This window comes from Scyliorhinus canicula, chromosome 1, assembly GCF_902713615.1.
Source record: "Scyliorhinus canicula chromosome 1, sScyCan1.1, whole genome shotgun sequence".
NCBI lineage: Eukaryota > Metazoa > Chordata > Chondrichthyes > Carcharhiniformes > Scyliorhinidae > Scyliorhinus > Scyliorhinus canicula.
Window position 1 is genome coordinate 210,027,042 of NC_052146.1, and position 23,765 is coordinate 210,050,806.

General features: G+C 46.9%; 1 protein-coding gene across 5 annotated transcripts in view; it reads right to left on the reverse strand.

Annotated features, from left to right (window-relative positions):
* The window catches only part of LOC119971408 (protein sel-1 homolog 1-like), a 122,259-nt gene that overhangs the window by 21,561 nt on the left and 76,933 nt on the right, over positions 1-23,765 (reverse strand). For 4 of the 5 annotated variants that reach the window (XM_038806901.1, XM_038806909.1, XM_038806892.1 and 1 more), the window contains 7 exons: positions 22,853-22,906; positions 18,474-18,533; positions 18,286-18,367; positions 17,354-17,508; positions 9,191-9,247; positions 5,625-5,693; positions 3,527-3,604 (listed from right to left, as the gene is read on the reverse strand). In XM_038806901.1, the coding sequence (XP_038662829.1) occupies positions 3,527-3,604; positions 5,625-5,693; positions 9,191-9,247; positions 17,354-17,508; positions 18,286-18,367; positions 18,474-18,533; positions 22,853-22,906 (555 nt within the window). The remainder of the gene's footprint in view (positions 1-3,526; positions 3,605-5,624; positions 5,694-9,190; positions 9,248-17,353; positions 17,509-18,285; positions 18,368-18,473; positions 18,534-22,852; positions 22,907-23,765) is intronic. The other variant, XM_038806918.1, reaches the window with a different exon arrangement.

Here is a 23,765-nt window from a genome sequence, read left to right on the forward strand (position 1 = left end):
CAGTATGAGGCTTTGGTTACAAGGATTCTTGAGGAGTCAGTGAATGAGTTGGGATGGTGGTGGTAAATGAGCTGGGACATTGGGCGGTGAATGAGCTGGGATGGTGGACACATTTACAGTAGCAAGGGATAGGTTTAGGTATTTGGGGATTCAGGTAGCGAGGGAATGGATGGGGCTCCATAAGTGGAACTTAACGAAGCTGGTGGAGGAAGCCAGGGAGGATCTTAAGAGGTGGGATACACTGCAGTTTACGTTGGCGGGGAGGGTCCAAGTAGTAAAAATGAATAGTCTGCTGAGGTTCTTGTTTATTTTTCAGGCTCTCCTGATCTTTATACCAAAGGCTTTTTTTGGAAATTGGGCACGATCATTTCGGACTTTGTATGGGTGGGGAAGGTGACGAGATTCAGGAGGATCCTGCTACAGAGGCAGAAGCAGCAGGCGTTGTTGAACCTGCTTCATTATTATTGGGCGGCGAATGTGGATAAGGTGCGGTGATGGTGAGAAGGAGAAGGTGTAGAGTGGGTTAGGATGGAGGAGGAATCTTGCAAGGGGTCTAGTTTGAGGGCTATAGTGACGGCAGCATTGCCAATGGCTCCGAATAGGTATTCAGGGAGCCCAGTGGTGCAGTCCATGGTGAAGATATGGAATCAGTTGATGAGGCATTTTAGGGTGGAAGGAATGTCGTTGTTAACGCCAATGCGCGAGAATCATGGATTTCAGCCAGGGGGAATAGATAGTGTATACAGGAGGTGGAGGGATGTAGGGTTGGCCAAGGTGAGGGATCTGTATTCGGAGGAAGGGTTTGTCGGTCTGGAGGAGCTAAGGGAGAGGGTGGAGCTGCAGAGGGGAGTGAGTTCAGGTATCTGCAGGTTAGGGACTTAGCGCCAAAGGTCTGGAGGGGGTTCCCTAGATTGCCGGGATATACCCTGCTGGAGCGACTGATGCTTCCTGATGTGGAAGGGGAGGGAAGAATTGGGGATATATATACAAGTGGCTGATGGAACAGGGAGGTGAGCGGGTGCTGAAGATCAAGGAGAAATGGGAAGGGGAGTTGGGAGGGGAGATCAATTGGGGAGTATGGAGTGAGGCACTGCATGTGGTAAACGGGACCTCCTCCTGTGCAAGGATGAGCCTGATACAATTTGAGGTGGGTGCACAGGGTGCATATGACTCGGGCGAGAATGAGTGGGTTCTTCCAGGGGCAAGCAGATGAGTGTGAGAGGTGTGGCGGTGGCCAGCGAATCACATGCACATGTTTTGAGGTTGAGAAACATTTGGAAGATTCTGGGTGGGAGTATTTGTGGTCTTACCCAAGGGAATGGAGGAGGAGGTGGAGCTGGACCCTTTGGTGGAGATATTTGGGGTTTCATCGAAGCCAGAGATCATGGAGAGGAGGAAGGCCGATGTTGTGGCCTTCTCCTCTCTTATTCCACGGCGGCGAATTTAACTAGAGTGGCAGTCGGCATCAGTTCTGAGATTTTCCTTCTTCCTGAACATGTTGATCTGGATAAGAATGTACAAGCCTGGTCCTGTTACCAAAGTGACAATATTGTTGGGGGTTCAATAACTTGAGACCAAATCCCTTGTAATCAGAGCTATACCCTGAACTTTAAGGGCCTCCTTGCAATATGTTGGTCAGTCCTCACCCCAATTTCACTCTACAATGCTCCATTTTAAAACAACTTCAAAATTCAAATCAAGTGAGCAATGAAGAAAGACCATAGGCTGGATTCTGCGTTTGGAAGCCGGCGTGAAAACAGTGGTGTTTTACGCCAGGAAAACTGGTGTAAAATGGTTGCCGATTCGCCGTTTTACTGGGGGCTAGCAGGAAGGCAGCTCTAGCTGCCGATATGACCCTGAGCATTTCCGGGTCCGTGGCTGTGTATACGCATGGCGGCGGCCTTCAGAGACCACGCCGTGCATCATGGTGGACCCAGCCCGTGGACCCAGACCGCAAAAATAGTGCCTCCTTTCAGCCGTTCGCGTGCCATGGTCCGCCCGCCCACAGTACCCCCAGCCCCGAATGAAGCACCCCTGCCCGCGGATCGGCCCTCCCCCGTATGTGACAGCGCCGGACTGAATCTGCAGCTGCCACGCTATGTTCACGTCGTGAGACCACACGTGTCCCACGCCGCTGGGAACTCGGCTGGTTGGGGATGGTGCATCGCAGGGCGGGCCACATCTAACTCCTACAGTACACTGCTGTGGAAGGGAAATTAATGTGAGGAGTAGCTGCCCACTTTGAGCATACATTAATTTCTGAACAAAAGGTTAGAAGGTCAGGTAACGGAAAAACATACTGCTTAATATTTTGTTCTCTGCCTTATTATGATAACACATTGTCCTCTGAAAGATAACAAATGCGTACGAGAATTGTTTTAAAACCAAGAGCAAAACATTCATATTTCCTCTTGCGCATGTTTCCAAGGTTTTAGCTCTTCAGAGTTGTTTATTTCACACTATAAATATAATGGTTTCACTGTATCATTCAGAGTAATGTGGAATAGCTATTTAGCCAGACCACGGCCCTCTCCGCAAATATTTGTGTCAAATTAATTTCCTGAATCAAAGCTCGAAGAATTTGTCTTTGTTATAATTTCCACGACAGCTGCTTTTCAGGGGGCGGAGTATCGGTAAAGCCCCCCCCCCCCCTCCCCCCCCCCCCCCTCCCCCCCCCCCCCCCCCCCCCCCCCCCCCCGATTTTGCCATCATCGGGGATTCTCCGCCCGCTTACTGAATGCAACTTCAGTGTTGGGGAGCGGAGAATCCAGCCCCATGTTTCTGTTCCTTCTCCTTTCTGACATTCCCCAGTATTGTAAGCAGTGAGAGAAAGAAAGATGGACTGATAAAACAATTTAATACATTTTTATTTAATGCCCCTTCAGCAACGGAAATGAATATGATTACTGCACATAAAACTGACCAGAAGTGTGTCTAAAAGTGGCAGACTTCCATGGCTTTGGTTCTCGACTGTCCAGATTCTCCATACTGACACACCTCAAACTAGGTTTTATGGTCAACTTGAAAGAATGAATTTACTGCCATTTTTACTATTATTTAATATTCATGGTTTTGTTCAGATTTTAGGGGCTGCCGAATGTAGTGAATGTGATTCACACTATATATAGTTGCCAATATCACTCCATGTATATATGTTCGTTATCTACCCGTTGTAAGATCAATGCTGTATATAGTTGCCAATATAACTCCGTGTATATATGTTCACTATCCACCATTGTAAGTGCAGTTACACTATCCGACCACCAGGGGGAGTCGCTCTGGGAGTACGCGAGAGTTTGTACTGGGCTCCTCCCTTGGCTCCGCCCAGGACTCCTCCCCCTGGGACCGATATATAAAGATCAGTGCCTTAGAGCCAGCCTGCCAGTTCATCTGAAGTTCAACGACGAATAGGCTGGCTCCGTTGTAAGTGTATTAAAGCCTCTGTTCAGATCCAACTACACGTGTTCGCTGAATTGATGGTTCCATCACCTAATTTATATGTGAACATGCAATTCACAAAGCTTACCCTTTCAGCTGCCATTTTAAAGTACATAAGAGCAGTTTCATTGTTCTGATGCACAATTTCATTCCCTTCAGAATACATCTGGAAAAGAAAGTTGCAGTTAAATTAACGTGCTTCTTCATTCAAGATAGTTAAACACTGAGGGGTTGGGGAATGAGGCAGCAATCAGATTTTTTATAATAATAATAATCTTTATTGTCACAAGTGGACTTACATTAATACTGCAGTGAAGTTACTGTGAAAATCCCCTAGTTCCGGCACATTCCGGGTACATGGAGGGCAAATTCAGAATGTCCAAATTACCTAACAGCACATCTTTCGGGACTTGTGGGAGGAAACCGAAGCACCCGAAGGAAACCCATGCAGACACGGGGAGAATGTGCACACTCCGCACAGACAGTGCCCGAGCCGGGAATCAAACCTGGGACCCTGCTTCTGCGAAGCAACCGTGCTGACCATTGTGCTACTGTGCCGCCCTTGGGGACAAGCTGCGACTAACGGTGGGGTGTGGCGTTAACATGGAGGAGGGAGAAACACAATCCGTGAAATATTTTTTAAAAAAGTACCTTTTTGGTGACACACTGTGTTAATTGTACATTAATTATATGCAAATGGTGGGCATTAACTGGGCATTCATTTGCCTTTGTATAAATAGAAACAGGCTGAGACTGTAGCTGTTGGGTTCAGGGGCGCATGTTTTTAATGTGGGTTTCTGGAAATAAATGCTTTTTAAAAAGTGTAAAGATTGGTTCCAGTTCTATCCTTCACCACCTTGCTTTCAGGAATATCACAGCACCAGAGATCTGGCTTTAATTCTGGCCTTGGTTGATTGTCTGCATGGATGTCTGAGTGGAGTTTGCACTTTCTCCCCGTGTCTGAGTGGGTTTCCTCTGGGTGCTCCGGTTTCCTCCCACAGTCAGAAGATGTGCAGGTTAGGTGGATTGGCATGATGAAAATTGCCCTTAGTGTCCAGGGATGTGCAGATTTGAGGGGTTATGGGGTTTGGGCGAGGGAGTTGGTCTAGGTCGGGTGCTCTTTCAGAGGGTCGGTGAAGACTCAATGGGCTGAATGGCCTCCTTCTGCACTGTAGAATTCTATGGTTCTAGACCAGATATTCCTCAAAACTGCTGGTCTTCTTGAGTGACACTGGAGCTGTGTCAGCAATTATGTGTATTTTCTGTAGTCCTCTGCATCTCTAAAACATTCAGCAATTCATTTGGTTCGTTAAAATAAATCTGAAGGTCACATGCCTGTGATTTCTATTTTAGGCATCGCTGGAAGCAAAGCACCCTCTAATTTTATCTAGTAATAGTGGAGTCGGACACTTTAGGAACTTTCAAGCGGTTATTGGATAGGCACATGGAGCACACCAGAATGAAAGGGAGAGGGATAGCTTGATCTTGGTTTTGGACAATGCTTGGCACAACATCGAGGGCCGAAGGGCCTGTTCTGTGCTGTACTGTTCTATGTTCTATTACTTAAAACAAAGTCAATTTTAAAAGCATTCGGTTGATATTCCATTTTACTTTATAGTCATGATTTTCTGCCGTCTATGGGAAGTACAATATTGCATGGGAAGTATGAATAATCTCAACTAATATTATATTGCCAGGCTTGGCTTGTTTCTGGTTAATAATAATCTTTTATTGTCACAAGTAGGCTTACATTAACACTGCAATGAAGTTACTGTAAAAAGCCCCCAGTTGCCACATTCCGGTGCCTGTTCAAGTATACAGCGGGAGAATTCAGAATTCTCAGCCGGTACGGGAATTGAGCCTGTGCTGCTGGCCTTGTTCTGCATTACAAACCAGCAGTCTAGCCCACTGAGCTAAACCAGTCCTGTGTTAGATGCCAAAATGCTATAGATCAGAATAGATAATTTTACAAGGTCAGAAGTAAAAATGCCCGATTAATTATATTCATGGTCCAAAGCAACTTTAGTCTATGCTTTATAAACATTCAATAATTTCTCAAAGTAAATTGCATAACCATGATCTGCATCACAAATTACTATTTTAGGTTATATTAACAATTATGATGAAAATTTTGTTGATACAAAAGGCCAAATAAGACCAATTTTTCAAACCTTTAATATTATTACCTTTCCTAAAAAGCCCAAGGCATTTGTACTGCCCCCGTAAGCAGCTTTTGATAAGTAGTAGAAAGCCTTCTAAAGAAAAAGAAAATAGTCTACTAAGTTTATTATGAAAATCTTGTTGCATGTATAAAGCCTATCTATAATTAAACTCTCCCCATGTTATACAACTGGAGTAGCATATCTCACCCCCCCACCCCACCCACCCCCAACCACCACAACCCCAGTAGCTCAGCCAGCTAACCATTTTTGATATTTTGAGCTTTGATGGGTTCATAGCCAAAAGCAATCCCACCCTAAATGCGCACATCCACATGTCCACACTTTCTGGTAAGGGTTTCTGAATGGTGGCCTGCAGCAGTAGCCCTTTCTGATTTCCCCCACCATGCAGTGGAAAGGATTTAAGGTCAGTATATCTCTCTAGTGCCAAATTAGCACTGACTAGAATCTTCTGGTTGGAATAGCTCGGTTATAGCTTGAGGATCCCTGATTTGAACCACTACACCATTGGTTGCCATGCCTTCAACTTTGGAATTCCCTCCGTAAATCTTTCCGCTTCTTCTTCTTTCTTTGAAATGCTCCTTAAAACCTATTTCTTTGACCAAGCTTTTGGCCATAAGAACAAAAAAAAACAAAGAAAATTATAGCACAGGAACAGGCCCTTCGGCCCTCCCAGCCTGCGCTGATCCAAATCCTTTATCCAAACCTTTCGCCTATTTTCCATCTGCCTGAATATTTTGTGGTGTGTCTTGGAGTCACAAAGTTTGTTCAATAACGCTCCTGTGCAGTGGCTCCGGATGTTATAATACTTTAAGGTTGCTACATAAATGCAAGGTGTTGTTTCCCTCAACAATGTCATTGGGAAATCTGCTGTCTACTTTTTGCTTTCAGAGTCAATTCATAAACAGTGATCAACTTCAAGAAACCAGCCTCACCTTTTCACATAGAATATTTTACTGTTAGTTTGAATTGATTAGTATCTTCTGAATCAGAACCACTGAATTTGAGTGCATAATCCAGACAACCTTTGCAGTGCGCTACTAAGGGAGTACCATATTTCTGATCCAAAATTAAGACCTTGTCTGTCTGTTCTGCAGGATGCAGAATTGGCCATGACCATATTCAAAGAACAGTAGGGTGTCCTGGCCAACATTCTTTCCCCCGACTACACTACCAAAACTGATTAACGTTTGCTGTTTGTGCAATCCTGTGTGCAAATTGGCTGCTGCGTTTTGTTGTATGTTGGTTGTGACTGGATAAGGAACGAGTGCTGAGACATAGATATGTCTGAACTATAACTGGTTTATTGGATAAACATAGCTATATACAGATGTACAAGACTAGGTATTACTCAATCTCAGCATTTTCCCACTCAACTGTTGATCATGCGTCCTTTACATTACCACGTGGACAGTACTATTTTGCCAGTCCACGCATTAACCCTTTCAATCCTGAACACCCAAATACCACATTTCATGACACAACCAAATTCCAGTCTTTCAACAGTAATTCATTTGTCTTAATACAGTTCCAGGTAAATGCAAGTTCTTTCTTTTCATCTGAGATGGTCAATGAATTGATCAATAGTAAAAAAAATTAGAAAAGGCCTTTTAAAAGGATAAGAAAACATGGTAATAAATAGTAATAGTGTTTTGGATTACTGCCTTATACTTTGATTTCCCACGCAGGGTTTTGGATACAGACCAATTGGAAGCACCGCAGCCCATTAAAAAGAGGTAGTATTTCCCAATGGAGAACAGATATTGACTTTTCAATCCAGGATAATGATGGTGTAGAAGGGAAGAAAGATTACTTTAATATGGGAAGTTTTTAAAAGTTCAGAATAAAACAATTTGAATCACAAGTGTGCAATTGTTATTTAATTATCATCGAGCACTGCAGGGTCCCACATTCAGGAACTTAGGGCGCGATTCTCCGAGCCCTGCGCCGGGCCGCAGAATCGCGCAACAGCACCACGCCACCCTGTCGCTGCCGCACGATTCTCCGAGGTGCGGAGAATCGGCGGCATTTGCGTCGCCGTGTTTGGTGCAGCGTTGATCGGGGGCCGCTGTACACGGCAAGGCCGCCGATTCTCCGGCACCAATGGGCCTAGCAGCCACGTGGAAAAAGCAGAGTCCCGCCTGCGCTGTTCACCTCTGCTCGCAGCCGACAGGAACTCTGTGCGAAGGGTTGGGGGTGGCCTGTGGGGCGGGGTAAAGTGCTCCTTCACCGGGGGGGGGGGGGGCTCTGATGTGGTCTGGCCCGCGATCAGAGCGCAGCGATCGGCGGGCCGGCCTCTCCTCCCCCCTGTGGGGCCAGATTCGGTAGTCCCCGCGCCCATTTCGCGCCGTCGTGAAACGCGACGGCATTCACAACGCCGCGAACACTTAGTCTCCATTTCAGAGAATTGCACCCTTAGAATTCAGGGGAAACCTCTTTATCCCTAAGTGGTTAGAATATAGAACTCAATCCACAGGGAGTAGTTCAGGCAAATCACGCAGACAGAATTAAGGGGAAGCTAGATAAACACATGTGGGGGAATAGAATAGAAGCATTCATAAGGCGAGGGTGTGAAGAAGCTCAAATGGAGCATATACACCAGCTTGGACCTAATTCTGTGCTGTAAATATTGTTATTATAATACACAGGTAAAGGAGAACCACAACTTACAAATTGTGGTTCTTATTTCAGCACTGATTTTCATTTCATACTAATCCAGAACTTACGAATTGTTCTTCTAAAATGTATCGGGCGAAATTCTCCGCCCCCCATGACGGGTGGGAGAATAGCGGGAGGGCCTTCCCAACATTTTTGCCGCCCTCCCGCTATTCTCCCCCCCCCCCCCCCCCCCCCCCCCCCGCCGAAGTCCCGACCCGAATCGCTGCCGCCGTTTTTTTACGGCCGGCAGCGATTCTCAGCTATTAGATGGGCCGAAGTCCCAGCCCTTTACGCCGTTTTTACGAACGGCAAACACACCTGGTCTTGCCGTTCGTAAAAACAGCGTGACTAACTCGCTATTAATAACCATGGCACCGATTGGCACGGCCGTACCACGGCCGTGCCAAGGGTGCCATGGGCCCGCGATCGGTGGGCACCGATCGCGGGCAGTGGGCCCGATGCCCGCGCACTACTTGTCCTTCCGCCGCCCCGCAGTATCCATTCGCGGGGCGGCTGAGGGGCAACCCGGCCCGCGCATGCGTGGGTTTCGCGCAAAAACGCGATGACGTCACCCGCGCATGCGCGGGTTGGAGTCTTCCAAACTGCGCATGCGCGGCTGACGTCATATGACGCGTCAGCCGGCGCTAACTCCGGCAAGCGGGCTTAACGATTTTCGTTAAGCCCGTCTTGCCGGAGCCTACGGCGTCGGGCTACTAGCCCCGACCGGGGACCAGAATCGGTCCCCGGTCGGGAAGGGGCACGCTCCCTCCGCCCGGGTTTTACGCCAGCTTTACGATTTCTCCCGTTTTGGGAGAATCGCGCCCATCATTTCTGACTCTCATTTGTAAATTTCCTTTGGTGACGATCCATTTATACCACAGTTATAAAAGGGCCCTTTCTCAGAGCACACCTACCTCGTAGTCCTGTTCAATTCCTTTGCCCCCTGTTAGATGTAGCTGACCAAGGCCAACCTAAGTGAGAATATATTTTTGAACAATTTCAGACAGCTACAAACGCAAACACTACTAACCTGAAAAAATAAATAATAATTTCACTGATTCAGTACTTGTTCCTTAATAAACAATGTACAAGACTTACAATTTTTAAAAATTCTTTCACAGGATATGGGTTTCGCTGGCAAAGCAACATTTATTGCCCTTCCCTGATTGCCTAAGAAGGTGATGATGAACTGCCTTCTTGAATCATTGCAGTCCATGTTGTGTAGGTACAGAGATGTTCTGGAGGGAGTTCCAGGATTTTAACCCAGCAAAAGTGAAGAAACGGTGATACATTTTTATTCATTCATTCATGGGATGTGAGCATTGCTGGCAGTGCCAGTATTTATTGCTCATCCCTAATTGATTTTTCAGAGGGCATTTACGAGTCAACAACATTGCTGTGGATCTGGAGTAACATGTAGACCAGGCCAGTTAAGGATAGCAGATTTCCTTCCCTAAAGGATATCAGTGAACCAGATGGGATTTTACAATAATTGAGAATAGCTTCAAGTTCATCAGTATGGTGGGATTCGAACCCGGGTCCTCAGGGCATTACCCTGAATCTATGGATTACTTGTCCAGGGATAATACCACTACACCACCTCCTCCTCTATTTCCAAGTCAGGATGGTGTGTGATTTGCACGGGAACTTGCAGGTGGTGGGATTCCCATGCATCTGCTGCCCTTGTCATTCTAAGTGGTAGAGGTCGCCTGTTTGAAAGGAGCCTAGGTGCGTTGAAGTAGCCTAGGTGCGTCGTTGCAGTGAATCTTTTATTGTTGCTGCTACTGTGTGTCAGTGGTGGAGGGAATGAATGTTTAAGGTGATGGATGGGGTGCCAATTAATTGGGCTGCTTTGGTGGGCGGCACCGTGGCAAGCACTGCTGCCTCACGGCGCAGAGGACCCGCGTTTGATCCCAGCCAGGTCACTGTCCATGTGGAGTTTGCATATTCTCCCTGTGTCTGCTTGGGTCTCACCACCACAACCCAAAGATGTGCAGGTTAGGTGGATTGTCCACGCATAATTGCCCCTTATTTGGAAAAAAAAATTGGGTTTCCTACATTTATATATTTTCTTAAATTGGGCTGCTTTGTCCTAGATGGCGGCATGGTAGCACATTCCCGGCTTGGGTCACTTGTCTGTGCAGAGTCTGCACTTTCTCCCCATGTCTTCGGAGGTTTCCTTCAGATGCTCCGATTTCCTCCCACAAGTCCCAAAAGACGCGCTTGTTAGGTGAATTGGACATTCTGATTTCTCCCTCCCTCTGTGTACCCGAACAGGTGGCGGAGGCGACTAGGGGCTTTTCACTGTAACTTTATTGCAGTGTTAATGTAAGCCTACTTGTGTCAATAATAAAGATTATAGAAGATGGTGTCAAGTTTCTGAAATATCGTTGCAGCTGCACTCCTCCAGGCAAGTGGGGAGTATCCCATCACAAAAATGAAATATCTACTATTGGAACAAACATTAAACAATTCACAGTGCTAAAACCACATCCTTGGCCTTTTGTGAAAGTAAGCATATAAGATTTGGGCAAACAATTAAAAACTAAAGGTAAAGCGACGAGGCAGTGTTAAATCACAACGGTGATTTATTTAATGAAAAATGTTATATACAGAACAGAACAGTACAACTCCAACACAGGTCTAGTTCCCTTGACTCCCAAGCTTACTCTGACAATACCCTAACAACTAGGTCCACACATAGACATTCGATAGCCTGGAATTCACGTGCTCCGTCCCCATAGGCTCTGGGTGGGTCACATGGCCTGTGAAGGATCACCCCTTAAAGGGGCTACGCTGCCATATTCCTCCCCTCTTAAAGTACCCTTACAAATCCCTGAAACACGAAAAACAGTAAAACTCTTATTTACAATTACATACAGACAAAGAGAGTTACAGTAAGGGAGCTCAAAGGACAGTTCAATAGGTAAGTCTATCTGACTACTTCCTAACTGTCACTGATTGCCTCACTTGGCAACCAGCTTCTTTATACTTGAGGTATTTGAGTCCACAGCACAGACAGACAAATTTGTAGATTCCGAAGGGACCATATTGACTGCCTCCTCAGCTCCTTCTGTGGCCCCACATGATTCCCCTGGAGAAGATCTTGGTTCTAAACATCACTGACTCGGCAAGTGATACACTGGTAACCTGCACTGGTTTTGCATGCCCAGCTGCGGAATCAACAGTTTGTTGTCTTCTCAAATGATCTGTGTGTTTCCTCACTTTATCACTGCTGCCTCACAGCGGTAAGGACAGCCCTGGGTCACTCTCCCTGTGGAGTTTGCACATTCTACCCCTGTCTGTGTGGATCTCACCCCCACAATCAAAAATTATTTTCTTTTTAATTTAAAGTACCCAATTCTTTTTTTTCCCAATTAAAGGGAATTTAGCATGGCCAATCCACCTACCCTGCACATCTTTGGGTTGTGGGGAGAGACCCACGCAAACACAGGGAGAATGTGCAAACTCCACACGGATAGTGACCCGGGGCCGGGATGACACAACCTAAAATGATGTGCTGAATAGATGGATTCGCTAAAAATTGTCCCTTAATAAAAAAAAATGTTTTATCACTTTATGGCTGACGACATAAGACTAGTCCTGCAACAACCTTCCCCGGTATCCACTCTGGTCCTCCCCCAAAGTTCCACACGTTAACAAGATTTTCTGTTCGAAATTACCTGTTTTCCTTGGCTACATAGTGATAGCCTTTTTCTGTGGCTTGTTTAGCCTCCATCCTCCCTGAAAAATTTGGAAAAATGAGATCAAGCCTGGTCTTGAGGCCCCTGCCCATTAACAACTCCGCCAGGGTAACCCCAGTGTGGTATGCAGGGTCGTATTGTACGACATTTTCCGCGATCTTCTGGTGCAGTCTGTCTGACTCTGCATTTGGCTTGTATATGACCCTTTTTATTACATCGGAAACAGGTGAATTCCTTACATTAACTGTGTTGTTCTCTGCCTTGCTGTAACCAGATGGCTTTGATGTGCAGTATTGATCAGAGAACGAGTCTTGTAAACTAACAAAACTATTTATTTAACACTGCAATTGGATTTGACACTTATCCCTAAGAAGTAACAATTGATCAAACACAGATAAACTATATTCATCTAACATCTAACTCACTAACTCATGAGTGCTCTCTCACTACCTTCAGTACTCCTAGCCAGCTCCTACACCTACCACCATCTCCATCCTTTATAGATTTCTCAGATTGCTCCCTCTAGTGGTTGTCTGTAAACATTTCATTAATCCTTACATTGCCTTCATGTCTGTTAACATCACACTTACATCTGTTTGGGGAATCCTCTCACACAACAATAACAAGCCTCCAAACCTTGTGGCTGCTGGTCATTTTTCTTCTTCTCTGGCTCCGCTGTCCCCTCACTCTGGGAATTTTGAGCGTCCTGCGCTTCCCACCATAACTGATTCGTCTTACTTTGTTCAGAGCTTTTAATTGCTTGAGCAAACTCAACCACTTTTTCCAAGGATATCTTGGCTTCTGCCTGCAACTTCTTTTGAATATTTAAGTTGTAGATCCCACAGGCCAACCGGTCACACAACATGTCGCTAAGAGAAGTGCCAGATTCACAATGTTCAGACATTTGTCGAAACCTGGCTACAAAAGTGGATACTATTTTTCCAGGATCTCTAAAGACTGTAGGAAATTTATAGCACTGCATAATAATGGAGGGCCAGGGATTGTAATGTTCCCTCACTAGTTGCACCAACTGATCAAAGGGCTTGGATTCCGGAGCCTCTGGACAAGGCGCCGCACAAAAGGCATAAGATAAAGGCATATGGCGTAGCGGGTAATGTATTAGCATGGATAGAGGATTGGATAACTGACAGCAAGCAAAGAGAGGGATAAATGGGTGTTTTTCCAATTTGCGATCAGTGGCTAGTGGTGTGCCTCAGGGATCAGTGTTGGTCCGCAATTGTTCATTATTTACATAGATGATTTGGAGTTGGGGACCAAGTGTAATGTGTCAAAGTTCACGGATGACACTAAGATGAGTGATAAAACGAAGTGTGCAGAGGACAGTGAAAGTCTGCAGAGGGATATAGGTAGTTTAAGTGCGTGGGCAAGGGTCTGGCAGATAGAGTTCAATGTTGATAAATGTGAGGTCATCCATTTTGGTAGGAATAACAGCAAAATGGACTATTATTTAAATGGTAAACAAATTGCTGCTGTGCAGAGAGACCTGGGTGTCCTTGTGCATGAATTACAAAAAGTTGGTTTGCAGGTGCAGCGAGTAATTAAGAAGACAAATGGAATGTTGTCCTTCATTGCTAGAGAGATGGAGTTTAAAAGCAGAGTGGTTATGTTGCAGCTGTATAGGGTGCTGGTGAGGCCACACCTGGAGTACTATGTACAGTTTTGATCTCCTTAATGGAGAAAGGATATGTACTGGCACTGTAGGGTGTGCAGAGGAGATTCATTCGGTTGATTCCGGAGTTGAGAGGATTAGTTTATAAGGTTAGATTAAGTAGACTGGGACTATACTCATTGTAATTTAGAAGAATGAGCGGGGATCTTACAGAACCAAATTAAAATTATGAAGGGAATATATGGGATAGACGCAGGGGCGTTGTTTCCACTGGCGGGTGAAACTAGAACTGGAGGGGGGGGGGGGGGGGGCATAGCCTCAAGATAAGGGGAAGCAGATTTAGGAATGAGTTGAGGAGGAACTTCTTCACCCAAAGGACCATGAATCTGTGGAATTCCTTGCCCAGTGAAACAGTTGAGGCTACCTCGTTAAATGTTTTTAAGACTTTTGAACAGTAAAGTAATAAAAGGTTACGGTCAACGGTCCACAAAAAAGATCAGCCATGATCTTATTGAATGGCAGAGCAGGCACGAGGAGCCAGATAATTCGGCTCCTAGTTCTTATGTTTGGCTTCACACGAGGTGATATGCTAGTGGGCCACAAATTGGGAGTAACATTACTTTCTGTTTGTCTTCTGCCATGATTTCTTTGACAGTGAAAAATCAACAAAGTCTTTTAACGTAATGGCTCCAATTTTAAACCTCCAGATCAAATGGATCAATTTTCCTGAGTAGTGGCTTTGCTATTCGACTGCAGACAATTTTTTACCTTTTCAGGGTGTGGTGAATGTAACATGGTAATTCACACTGTATCTTTGTAAGCGCAGTAGCATTGTCTGACCACGGTGCTTGGGCTTCTTCTCCTACTATGCCCAGTGGGTCCCTCAATATGCGGACAAAGCCCGCCCACTCTTTAGGGCCACAAGATTTCCCCTGTCAGCTGAGGCTCGCCAGGCCTTCGACGGCATCAAGGAGGACATCGCCAAAGCGGTCATGCGGGCAGTGGATGAATCCATTCCATTCCAGGTTGAGAGCGATGCCTCAGAGGTGGCTCTAGCAGCCACACTAAATCAGGCAGGGAGTCCAGTCGCATTTTTCTCCCGTACCCTCTCCGCTTCAGAACTCCGACACTCCTCAGTCGAGAAAGAAGCACAAGCCATTGTGGAGGCTATTCGTTACTGGAGGCACTACCTCGCAGATAGGAGGTTCACCCTCATCACCGACCAAAGATCGGTTGCCTTCATGTTCGACAACTCGCAAAGGGGCAAAATTAAAAACGACTTAATTCTGAGGTGGAGGATCGAACTCTCCACCTATAATTACGCTATTAAGTATCGACCAGGGAAGCTCAACGAGCCTCCGGATGCCCTATCCCGCAGGACATGCGACAGCGCGCAGATTGACTGATTGAAAGTCATCCACAATGACCTCTGCCACCCGGGGGTCACCCGGCTCGCCCACTACATCAGAGCCCGAAACCTGCCTTTCTCCAACGAGGAGGTAAAAGCGGTCACCAGGGACTGCCCGATCTGTGCGGAGTGCAAACCTCACTTCTATAGACCAGACAGGGCCCACCTGGTCAAGGCTTCTAGGCCCTTTGAACGCCTCGCGATTGATTTCAAAGGGCCACTCCCCTCAACTAACAAGAACGTTTACTTTCTAAACGTCGTAGACGAGTTCTCCCGTTTCCCATTTGCTAACCCGTGCCCCGACATGACCTCCCACACAGTCATTAGGGCCCTGCATAGCACCTTCACCCTGTTTGGTTTCCCCAGCTACGTACACAGCGACCGGGGTTCGTCCTTCATGAGCGACGAGCTGCGTCAGTACCTGCTCGACAAGGGCATTGCCTCGAGCAGGACTACCAGCTACAACCCCAGGGGGAACGGGCAGGTGGAAAGGGAGAACGCGACGGTCTGGAAGATCGTCCTACTGACCCTCCGGTCTAGAAAGCTCCAAGTCTCCCAGTGGCAGGAAGTCCTCCCAGACGCGCTTCACGCTATTAGGTCCCTTTTGTGCACAGCGACCAATCAGACCCCTCACGAGAGGCTCTTCATTTTTTCCAGGGGCACTACCACGGGGGTCTCACTTCCGGCATGGCTGAGGACACCGGGCCCCGTACTTCTGAGGAAACACGTCAGGGCACGCAAAACCGACCCCCTTGTTGAAAAGGTGCGCCTGCTCCACTCCAACCCCCAGTACGCATTTGTCGAGTTCCCTGATGGCCGTCAGGACACAGTATCCCTCCGGGATCTGGCACCCGCCGGATCCAGCGCCTCCTCTACCCCCACAGAAGGACCTCTCATCCTACACCCCATGCTGCCGCACCTCGCGCTCCTGAGCCCACAAGCTCGCTCCACCAGTTCCGCGCACCCGCGCCGGCCAGCCCCCAGTCCCCGGTCGAACCAGGAGAGTATGAATCTCGGATACAACCCTCCCTGGGGTCCGCCATCGTACCCCAGCACACAACACCCATCCAGCCACCGGAAGAGGCTGCAACCCCGGTGCTCCGCAGATCACAGCGGACAGTTCGACCACCGGACAGACTGACTTTGTAGACCACCACCCCCGCCAGACTTGATTTTTTTGCAGGAGGTGAATGTGGTGAATGTAACATGGTAATTCACACTGTATCTTTGTAAGCGCAGTAGCGTTATCCGACCACTAGGGGGAGTAGCTCTGGGAATGCTCAGGAGCTTATACAGGGCTCCACCCTTGGCTCCGCCCACGACTCCTCCCCCTTGTGCTGCTGTATAAATACCCTTGTCCAGAGTCAGCCTGCAGTTCACCGAGAGTTCATCAACGGGTAACAGGCTGGCTCTGTAGTAAGTAGATTAAAGCCTATATTCATACCGGAAAACACGTGTCTGGTGAATTGATGGTTCCATCACAGGGCCAATTTTAAGAGGTCCGTCTATCCCCATTCAATTTCAACAACTTTCCTGCAACTGGATTGATTTATTCTCATCACCAATGTTGTGATACATGGCGAAGCGTGGAGGCAGTGCACTCCGTCTCCATAGGCTCTAGGAGTGTCACATGGCCCGCGAAGGATCAACCTCTTAAACAGGTCACGCTACCACACATGCGCTATTAATTTATGTAATTCAAATATAAGCAATTTGAATTAAGAGGGTTGGCCATTATTGACATCTAAAAGTTCTTAAGGGGATTGGGACTGGCTGAGTTGTTCTCAAGTGAGCTGACATGGACATGATGGGCCAAATGGTCTTCTGTGCTGTAAGCATTCTATGAAAATAGTAAAGGGGTTACAACAAAATTTAATATGGAAAAACAAAAATAGGAATGAAAACTTCCAAAAGCATGTCTGTTGGGAGTCTTTCAGGTAAGTCTCAATACAAACAAGGGCAGCACGGTGGCCTAGTGGTTAGCACAACCGCCTCACGGCGCTGAGGTCCCAGGTTCGATCCCGGCTCTGGGTCACTGTCCGTGTGGAGTTTGCACATTCTCCCCGTGTCTGCGTGGGTTTCGCCCCCACAACCCAAAAATGTGCAGAGTAGGTGGATTGGCCACGCTAAATTGCCCCTTAATAGAAAAAATAATTGGGTAATCTAAATTTAAAAAAAAAGTCTCAATACAAACTTACATATCAGAAAAATATTTTAATCGGCAGGATTTGAAATGAACAATTCAATATGTTAGGGTAGCATCTACTTAACAAAGTAATAAATTGTTTTTTTAAAAAACGAAAATGAACAGAAAAGAGGAGGTGCGGTTTCATACCTGCGACTGAAGATCTCCTTTCTCTGCTATAAACTGGTAGTACTGATACAGATCTAAATCCATTACTTCACCATTGGAGCTAAGATTTTCAGCCCTTTCTGTCAATCTAACCTTTTCAGTTAGAATTTCTCCACTGAGGGCAACATTATCTGCCACTGTTTGTGTGTAAGAAACAAGAATTAACTAATTTATGAGATGGCACCCCCTTTGTTAATCTACAACATGTACTAAAATATATCGGAGAGCTAAAGCATTTGCATTATTCATTTTAAAATTTAGAAATGACCAACTGAAGGCTGCAAGTTTTAATTTGTATCGGTAATAACAAACTCATATAGCAAGAAAGCCAATATCAAGAAATTATTAGGTGTGAGATTTAAGACTGAAATCATTAAGGGAGCACTTGAATTCATGTTCAGCTCACCCCATGTACTTCAAAGCAATGACTAAAAGAATACATAAATGTGTATGACCATCCTGCTGCCTGTGTCCTAATTTGCAAAAAGTCCAGTTCACCTTGAGCTTTTTGATCCACATTAGCTCCCAGTTTGGCTCTGCCTTGAATTTAAAATTATTGTCCTTTGTTTTCAAATGACTCCAAGGCTTTGCCCGTCCCAATTTTTGTAATCTCTTCCCGTAATATGCGGAGTGAAGTTTGTTATTCCTTGACAAAGTACTTTTTCAGTTCTTCATCTCTTTCTTTCTTAAAGAGATGTGACTGGATGACATCCCACCCATTACTAACTGTGTCAGGTGACATGTCACAACAATAAATACAATCCATTTGCGAAATGTCTGGAGCACTGAAAGGCAAATTCCCAGATTATTGTAGCATTCTTAAATTTATTTAAATAAAGGAAATTTTGGATAGATAATTTCTGCTTCTTGAAGGGCAACCAACATTTTTTCTATTCAGATTCAAAGATGATTACCGTATTTTGCTGCAGTTCTGTAATGAACGAGAGCTGCTTCACAGTTCTGTGGCAGATTAACACCATTAAGATACCTGTAGCCCTGTTGAAAGAGAAATCATTATATTCAACGATGTGCTTAAAAATTAGTAGATATTGATGATTCAATGCAACTACACAAATGTAAATTATACAATTAATGCACCTACCAAAATCATATGTGCGACAAAGTTTCCACCCAATGCAGCAAATGTATAATACACCAGTGCCTGAAAAATATTTACAGCAAAGATTCTTCTTCATACAAAAATATGAACCGACTATCTAGCCTCAATGCTAACAAAATAATTATAGTGCACTTAGTATGACACAGTGAGATTCACAAAAATAGGTTAAGTAGGATTTCCGATGGCACCTATAGTGGTAGCACACAGGGCTGCTCCTGCCAGAAGGCATAGAAAAGAGCTCTTTTTACCCGAACGCAGGAGTAACATCGACAGAAAAATGTAGCTTAAGATTGGAGGAGAGGGTCACCCCCCAACCGCGCCCGCCCCCCCCAACCCCCATCCCAGGGTGCGGCATGTCTGCTGGTTCCCAAACCCGGCAGAAGAAGGTGAAAGACCCAGCCAAGGAGTTGGAAGAGACCTGTGGCGCAGCAGCGATTAGTATAGGTTGGAAGGCCCCAGGTGGAACAATTGATGGCTTTCATCAGGGAAGAGTGCCGTCAGCAAGGAAAGAGATGCAGGAGGACAGATTGAAGGTCATCGAAGGGGCTGTGGCACCCCTGAAGGATGCAATGGAAAGGGTCGGAAAGTGTTTGGAGGCACAGAGGTTGCAGATCCCAGAGATGGAGAGGGTGATGTTGGACCACAGCAATCGGGTGGTGGCAATGGAGGCGGAGGTGGGGCTCTTCACAGACCTTTGCAAGATGCCGAGAGCAAAGGTGGAAGAGCACGAGAATAGGTCGAGAAGGCAGAACCTGCGCCTGGTTGGCCTGCCTGAAGGAGTGGAAGGCACAAGTGCCACGAGGTACGTTTCGAGGATGCTGGTGGGCTGGTTGGCGGAGGGGGTGCTGAACAAGGCCCATGAGGTGGATAGAGTGCACAGTTCTCTGAGGCAGAAGCCAAGAGCTGGGACAACACCACGGGTAGTGATCGAAAGGCTCCACAAGTTTGTGGAAAAAGAGATGATCCTGCAGTGGGCCAGGGAGAAGCGGAACTGCGAATGGGAGGGGAACAAGGTCAGAATATACACGGACATTGGAGCTGACCTGGCAAAATGGCCTGCTGGGTTCAACAGGTGCTTAGGTTTTGAGTGCTCTATCCGGCGAAACTGCGGGTGACTTATGAGTCACCCTTTGGCAGGAAGTTGCCACGCTCACAGGTAATGATGGTGAACGGAAGCGAGGTGGGGGAGGTGGGTACGAGGGATGGTCGAGGGGGTAAGGGGGGGGGAGATGCGACGTGGCAGGGGTGGAGAAGAAGCGTGGTCAGGGACGGAGAAGGGGGCCATCTTGGATGGGCCCGGTACAGGGTGAAATTAGAAGGAGCAGAGCCGAAAGTGGAGGATAACGGATGGTAGAGGGGAATGGAGGTGTATTCCCCTTGTAAGGCTTATAACATGGAACATGCGAGGGCTCAATGGACCGGTGAGAAAATCTCAGGTTTTCACGCACCTCACGAGTTTAAAGGCAGAGGTCGTCTTTCTGCAGGAGACGGACCTCTGCGTGAAGGACCAAGTTAGGTTGAGAAGGGATGGGTGGATCAGATATTCCACCAGGGGTTTGACTCAAAGTCGCGGGGGGGGGGGGGGGGGGGGGGGGGGGGGGGGTGACAATCTTGATGAGCAAGAAGGAAGGATTTCTCCTCCGGGATTTGTGAGTGCAAGGAAGTGAGGACGCGGGGGTGGAAGATATGTGATGGTGAGCGGGGTATTGGATGGGGTGCCGGTTCCCCTCTTCAAGGGGAAAGGGAAGAGTACTCCTTTTTCTCACATGTCTACAGGGTGTACGCCAGAATTGACTTTATTGTGGTGATCTAGGTGGTGTTGGTAGGGAGGGAGGGGGCAGAGCAGAGTAGGTGGGGATAGTAATTTCGGGATCATGCTTGAGATTCACCTTAGATTGGGACGTGAGCAGAGGCCTAGATGGAGGCTCGATTGGGGTTGTTAGCTGACTGAGGGTTGTTGTGATAAGGTGCGGTAGGTCATTAAAGGCTATGTAGAGTTCAACCAGAATGGGAAGGTGACGGCGGTCACATTTTGGGAGGGCACTTGAAAGTGGTGGTTCCAGGCACTTGAGGATAAGAAAGAGGGAGGAGTATGGGCGCTTAATGATCAAAATAGTCAAAGTAGATAGGGTGTATTTGAGGAGTGCCCACCCACGGAGGAATGACAAAAAACAAAATGTTGCAGGGGCAATTTGATAGGTTGACGATGGGGAGGGTGGTGAGGCAGCTGTTTGGGTTAGGGGGGTTGCCAGTACGAGGTACAGGGAGAAAGGCAAGCCGAATGCTAGCATGTCAACTACAGAGGCAGGCCACATCCAGGGAACATAGTGAGGATATGGACAGAGACAGGGTAGGTAGTGATAGCCGGGGAGGATAAATGAGAGGTTTTGGGAATACTATAAGGAGCTGTACAGGGCGGATCTGGGGAGTGAAGAAGGGGACATGTGGTGGTTTTTGGGAAGGTTCAGGTTTGGGTCGAAGTTTGAGGCATGGGTGCACCTGTTATATGTGGACCTGCTGACCAAGTGCAAGACCAACGATGTGGGCTCACAGAACTTTGGGTCACACAGGGGAACAAGGCAGGGGTGCCCGCTGTCGCCGTGCTGTTCGCGCAAGCTACAGGGCCTCTGGCATGGCCCTTAGCAAGTTGGCAGAGTGGCAAGGGGATTACGGAGGGGGAGCAGGGAGCATCGGGTGTCGCTATATGCGGATGACCTGTTCCTGTACTTGTCGGACCTGCTGGAGAACATGGGAAGGATTATGTGCTACTAGGGAAATCAGGGCTTCTCAGGATACAAGTTGAAAATAGGAAAATGAAAGTGTTCCCGGTGAATGAGATAGATCGTAGAGTCACCTAGGAGGGGGTTACCATTTAAAGTAGCCAGAGAAGATTTAGATATCTGGGGATCCAGGTAATGGGATTTTGGGCGATGTTTCATAAATGGAATTTAACAAAGCTGGTGGAGGAGGTTTAGGTAGGATCTGAAGAGGTGGGACATGCTGCACCTGACTCTGGCAGGGAGGGTCCAAGTGGTGAAGATGAACATCCTGCCAAGGTTTCTATTCATATTCCAGGCGCTTCCGATTTTTGTACCAAAGGCCTTTTTCCGGAGGCTGGATCTGATTATCTCCAGAGTTTGGTAGGCAGCGAAGGCACCAAGGGTCATGAGGTCCCTGTTACAGAGGCAGAGGTTATTGCCAAACCTGCTGCATCCATTATTGGGTGTCGAACGTGGAGAAGGTGAGGTGGTGGTGGGAAGGAGAGAGGGCAGAATGGATGGAGGAAGAATCCTGTAGAGGGTTCCAGCCTGTGGATTATGGCGACAACAGCATTGCAACTGGCACCAAGAAAATACACGGAGAGCCCAGTAGTGCAATCCACTGTCCTCTGCTTCTTGCCCACTGGCCAATTCCTTCAATTAACATCCAAAATCAGATTATCAAGTAATTTTCACAATGCTGTCTGTGCAAATTAGCTGCCATGTTTCCTACATTACAATAGTGACCACACTTTAAAAGTACCTACTTGCCTGGTATGCACTTTGAGCCATTTTGTGTCTGGAAATGAAGTCTTCTTTTCTTGTTCCCAATACGAGATCCTGGACATATGTGATAGGTTTATCTGTGCCTGTTTCTTTGCACTGCACATGCCATTCTTTGGTATGGTATTTCGGAGACTGCTACTGCATTAATTCATCACTTGGTTTTTCTAGCTCCCTGAAATTATTTGAAGGAATACTCACCTGCCTATGCCTTTCAGTCCAAAATGTACCACAAAGACAAATTCCATAATGTACTCTTTTTAATAGTTAATTTGAATTTTAAAAAAATGGTTGATACTTAAATTTTCACTCGTCATTTATGAATCTGTGTGACAGTGTGAGATAAGGTTGTGTGGCCTACCTTGGGATTATTAGTCCTGTCAAAAGTATTACTGCAAAGTCCCGGAAGTCAAACTCACTGTTACAAGATTGGTGGCTGTGCGGTTGGCTTGTACAACCTCAACCTCTGATAGACAACAATTTGATTCTTATGCAAAACACACGAAACCAGAACACACAATATATTCTCCAACCAGAACAATAGCTGCTGCGTTCCAATCTCTATGTTAGAAATAAAAACAGCAATTGCAATACAGGATTCAGCAAAGGCTGTCAAGTTGGATCTTATTGGATAGAAGAATATTAGGAGCAATAGTTAAATGAATTATAATATTCTCAACTAATCCACCACACTCACTATTTGCTCTTAATACATTGAAGGTTCCACATTACCCTGAGCCAACTCACCAGCGGTAGAATGAATTGGCCAGCCTTTTGATCTAATTACTGTATAAAATGACACAACCTACATTTTCTCACCTTAGGTTGGTTAAAACCCACACCAATACCGGTGGCATGCATGAATCCTAATGCCTAGCATAAAAAAATACATGTTTAAAATCGTTAAAAATATTCACAGACCGTAGACCCACATTATTCCATCTTAAGCATTTTTGAAGAGGTTGAATACTAATGTGATATTAATTTAACAACCTATGAACCACGTGAAAAATATTAGTCTAGTTTATTGAAAAATGCTAATTTGGTAACAAACAATCAAATGTAATTTTTTTTAAACATTAGCATGCTGAAATACTTCTTCAAACATTAGGGGCGCGATTCTCCGCTCCCCATGCCGTGTGGGAGAATCGCGGGAGGGCCCCCCGACTAATTTCACGACACCCTGGCGCCCCCCGCGATTCTCCAACCCCCCCGCTCGGAAGAATCACCGCTCGCCGTTTTTCACGGCAACCGGCGATTCGCCGACCTGGATGGGCCGAGCGGCCTGCCGTTCGCGACGGCGGCAACCACAGCTGGTCGCTGCTGTCGTGAAAACTCCGTGAGATGCCCCTTTTGGGGCTTGTAGGGGGCCTGGTGGGGAATGAGCACCACGACTGTGCTCGGGAGAGGACAGGCCCGCGATCGGTGCCCAGCGATCATCGGGCCGTTGTCTCAATCGGACGCACTATTTCCCCTCTGCCGCCCCGCAAGATCAAGCCGCCACGTCTTGCAGGGTGGCTGAGGGGAAAGACGGCCACCGCGCATGCGCGGGTTTGAGCTGTCAGCCGTCGTGATGTCAGCTGCGCATGCGCGGGTTGGAGCCGGCCAACCTGCGCATGCGTGGCTGACGTCACATAGGCGCCGCCGTCGCTTCACTCTCGGCGCGCCGCCCGGCGGCCGAGAGTTACGGAGCGCCGCTCCTAGCCCCGCCGGGAGGGGAGAATAGGGGGCG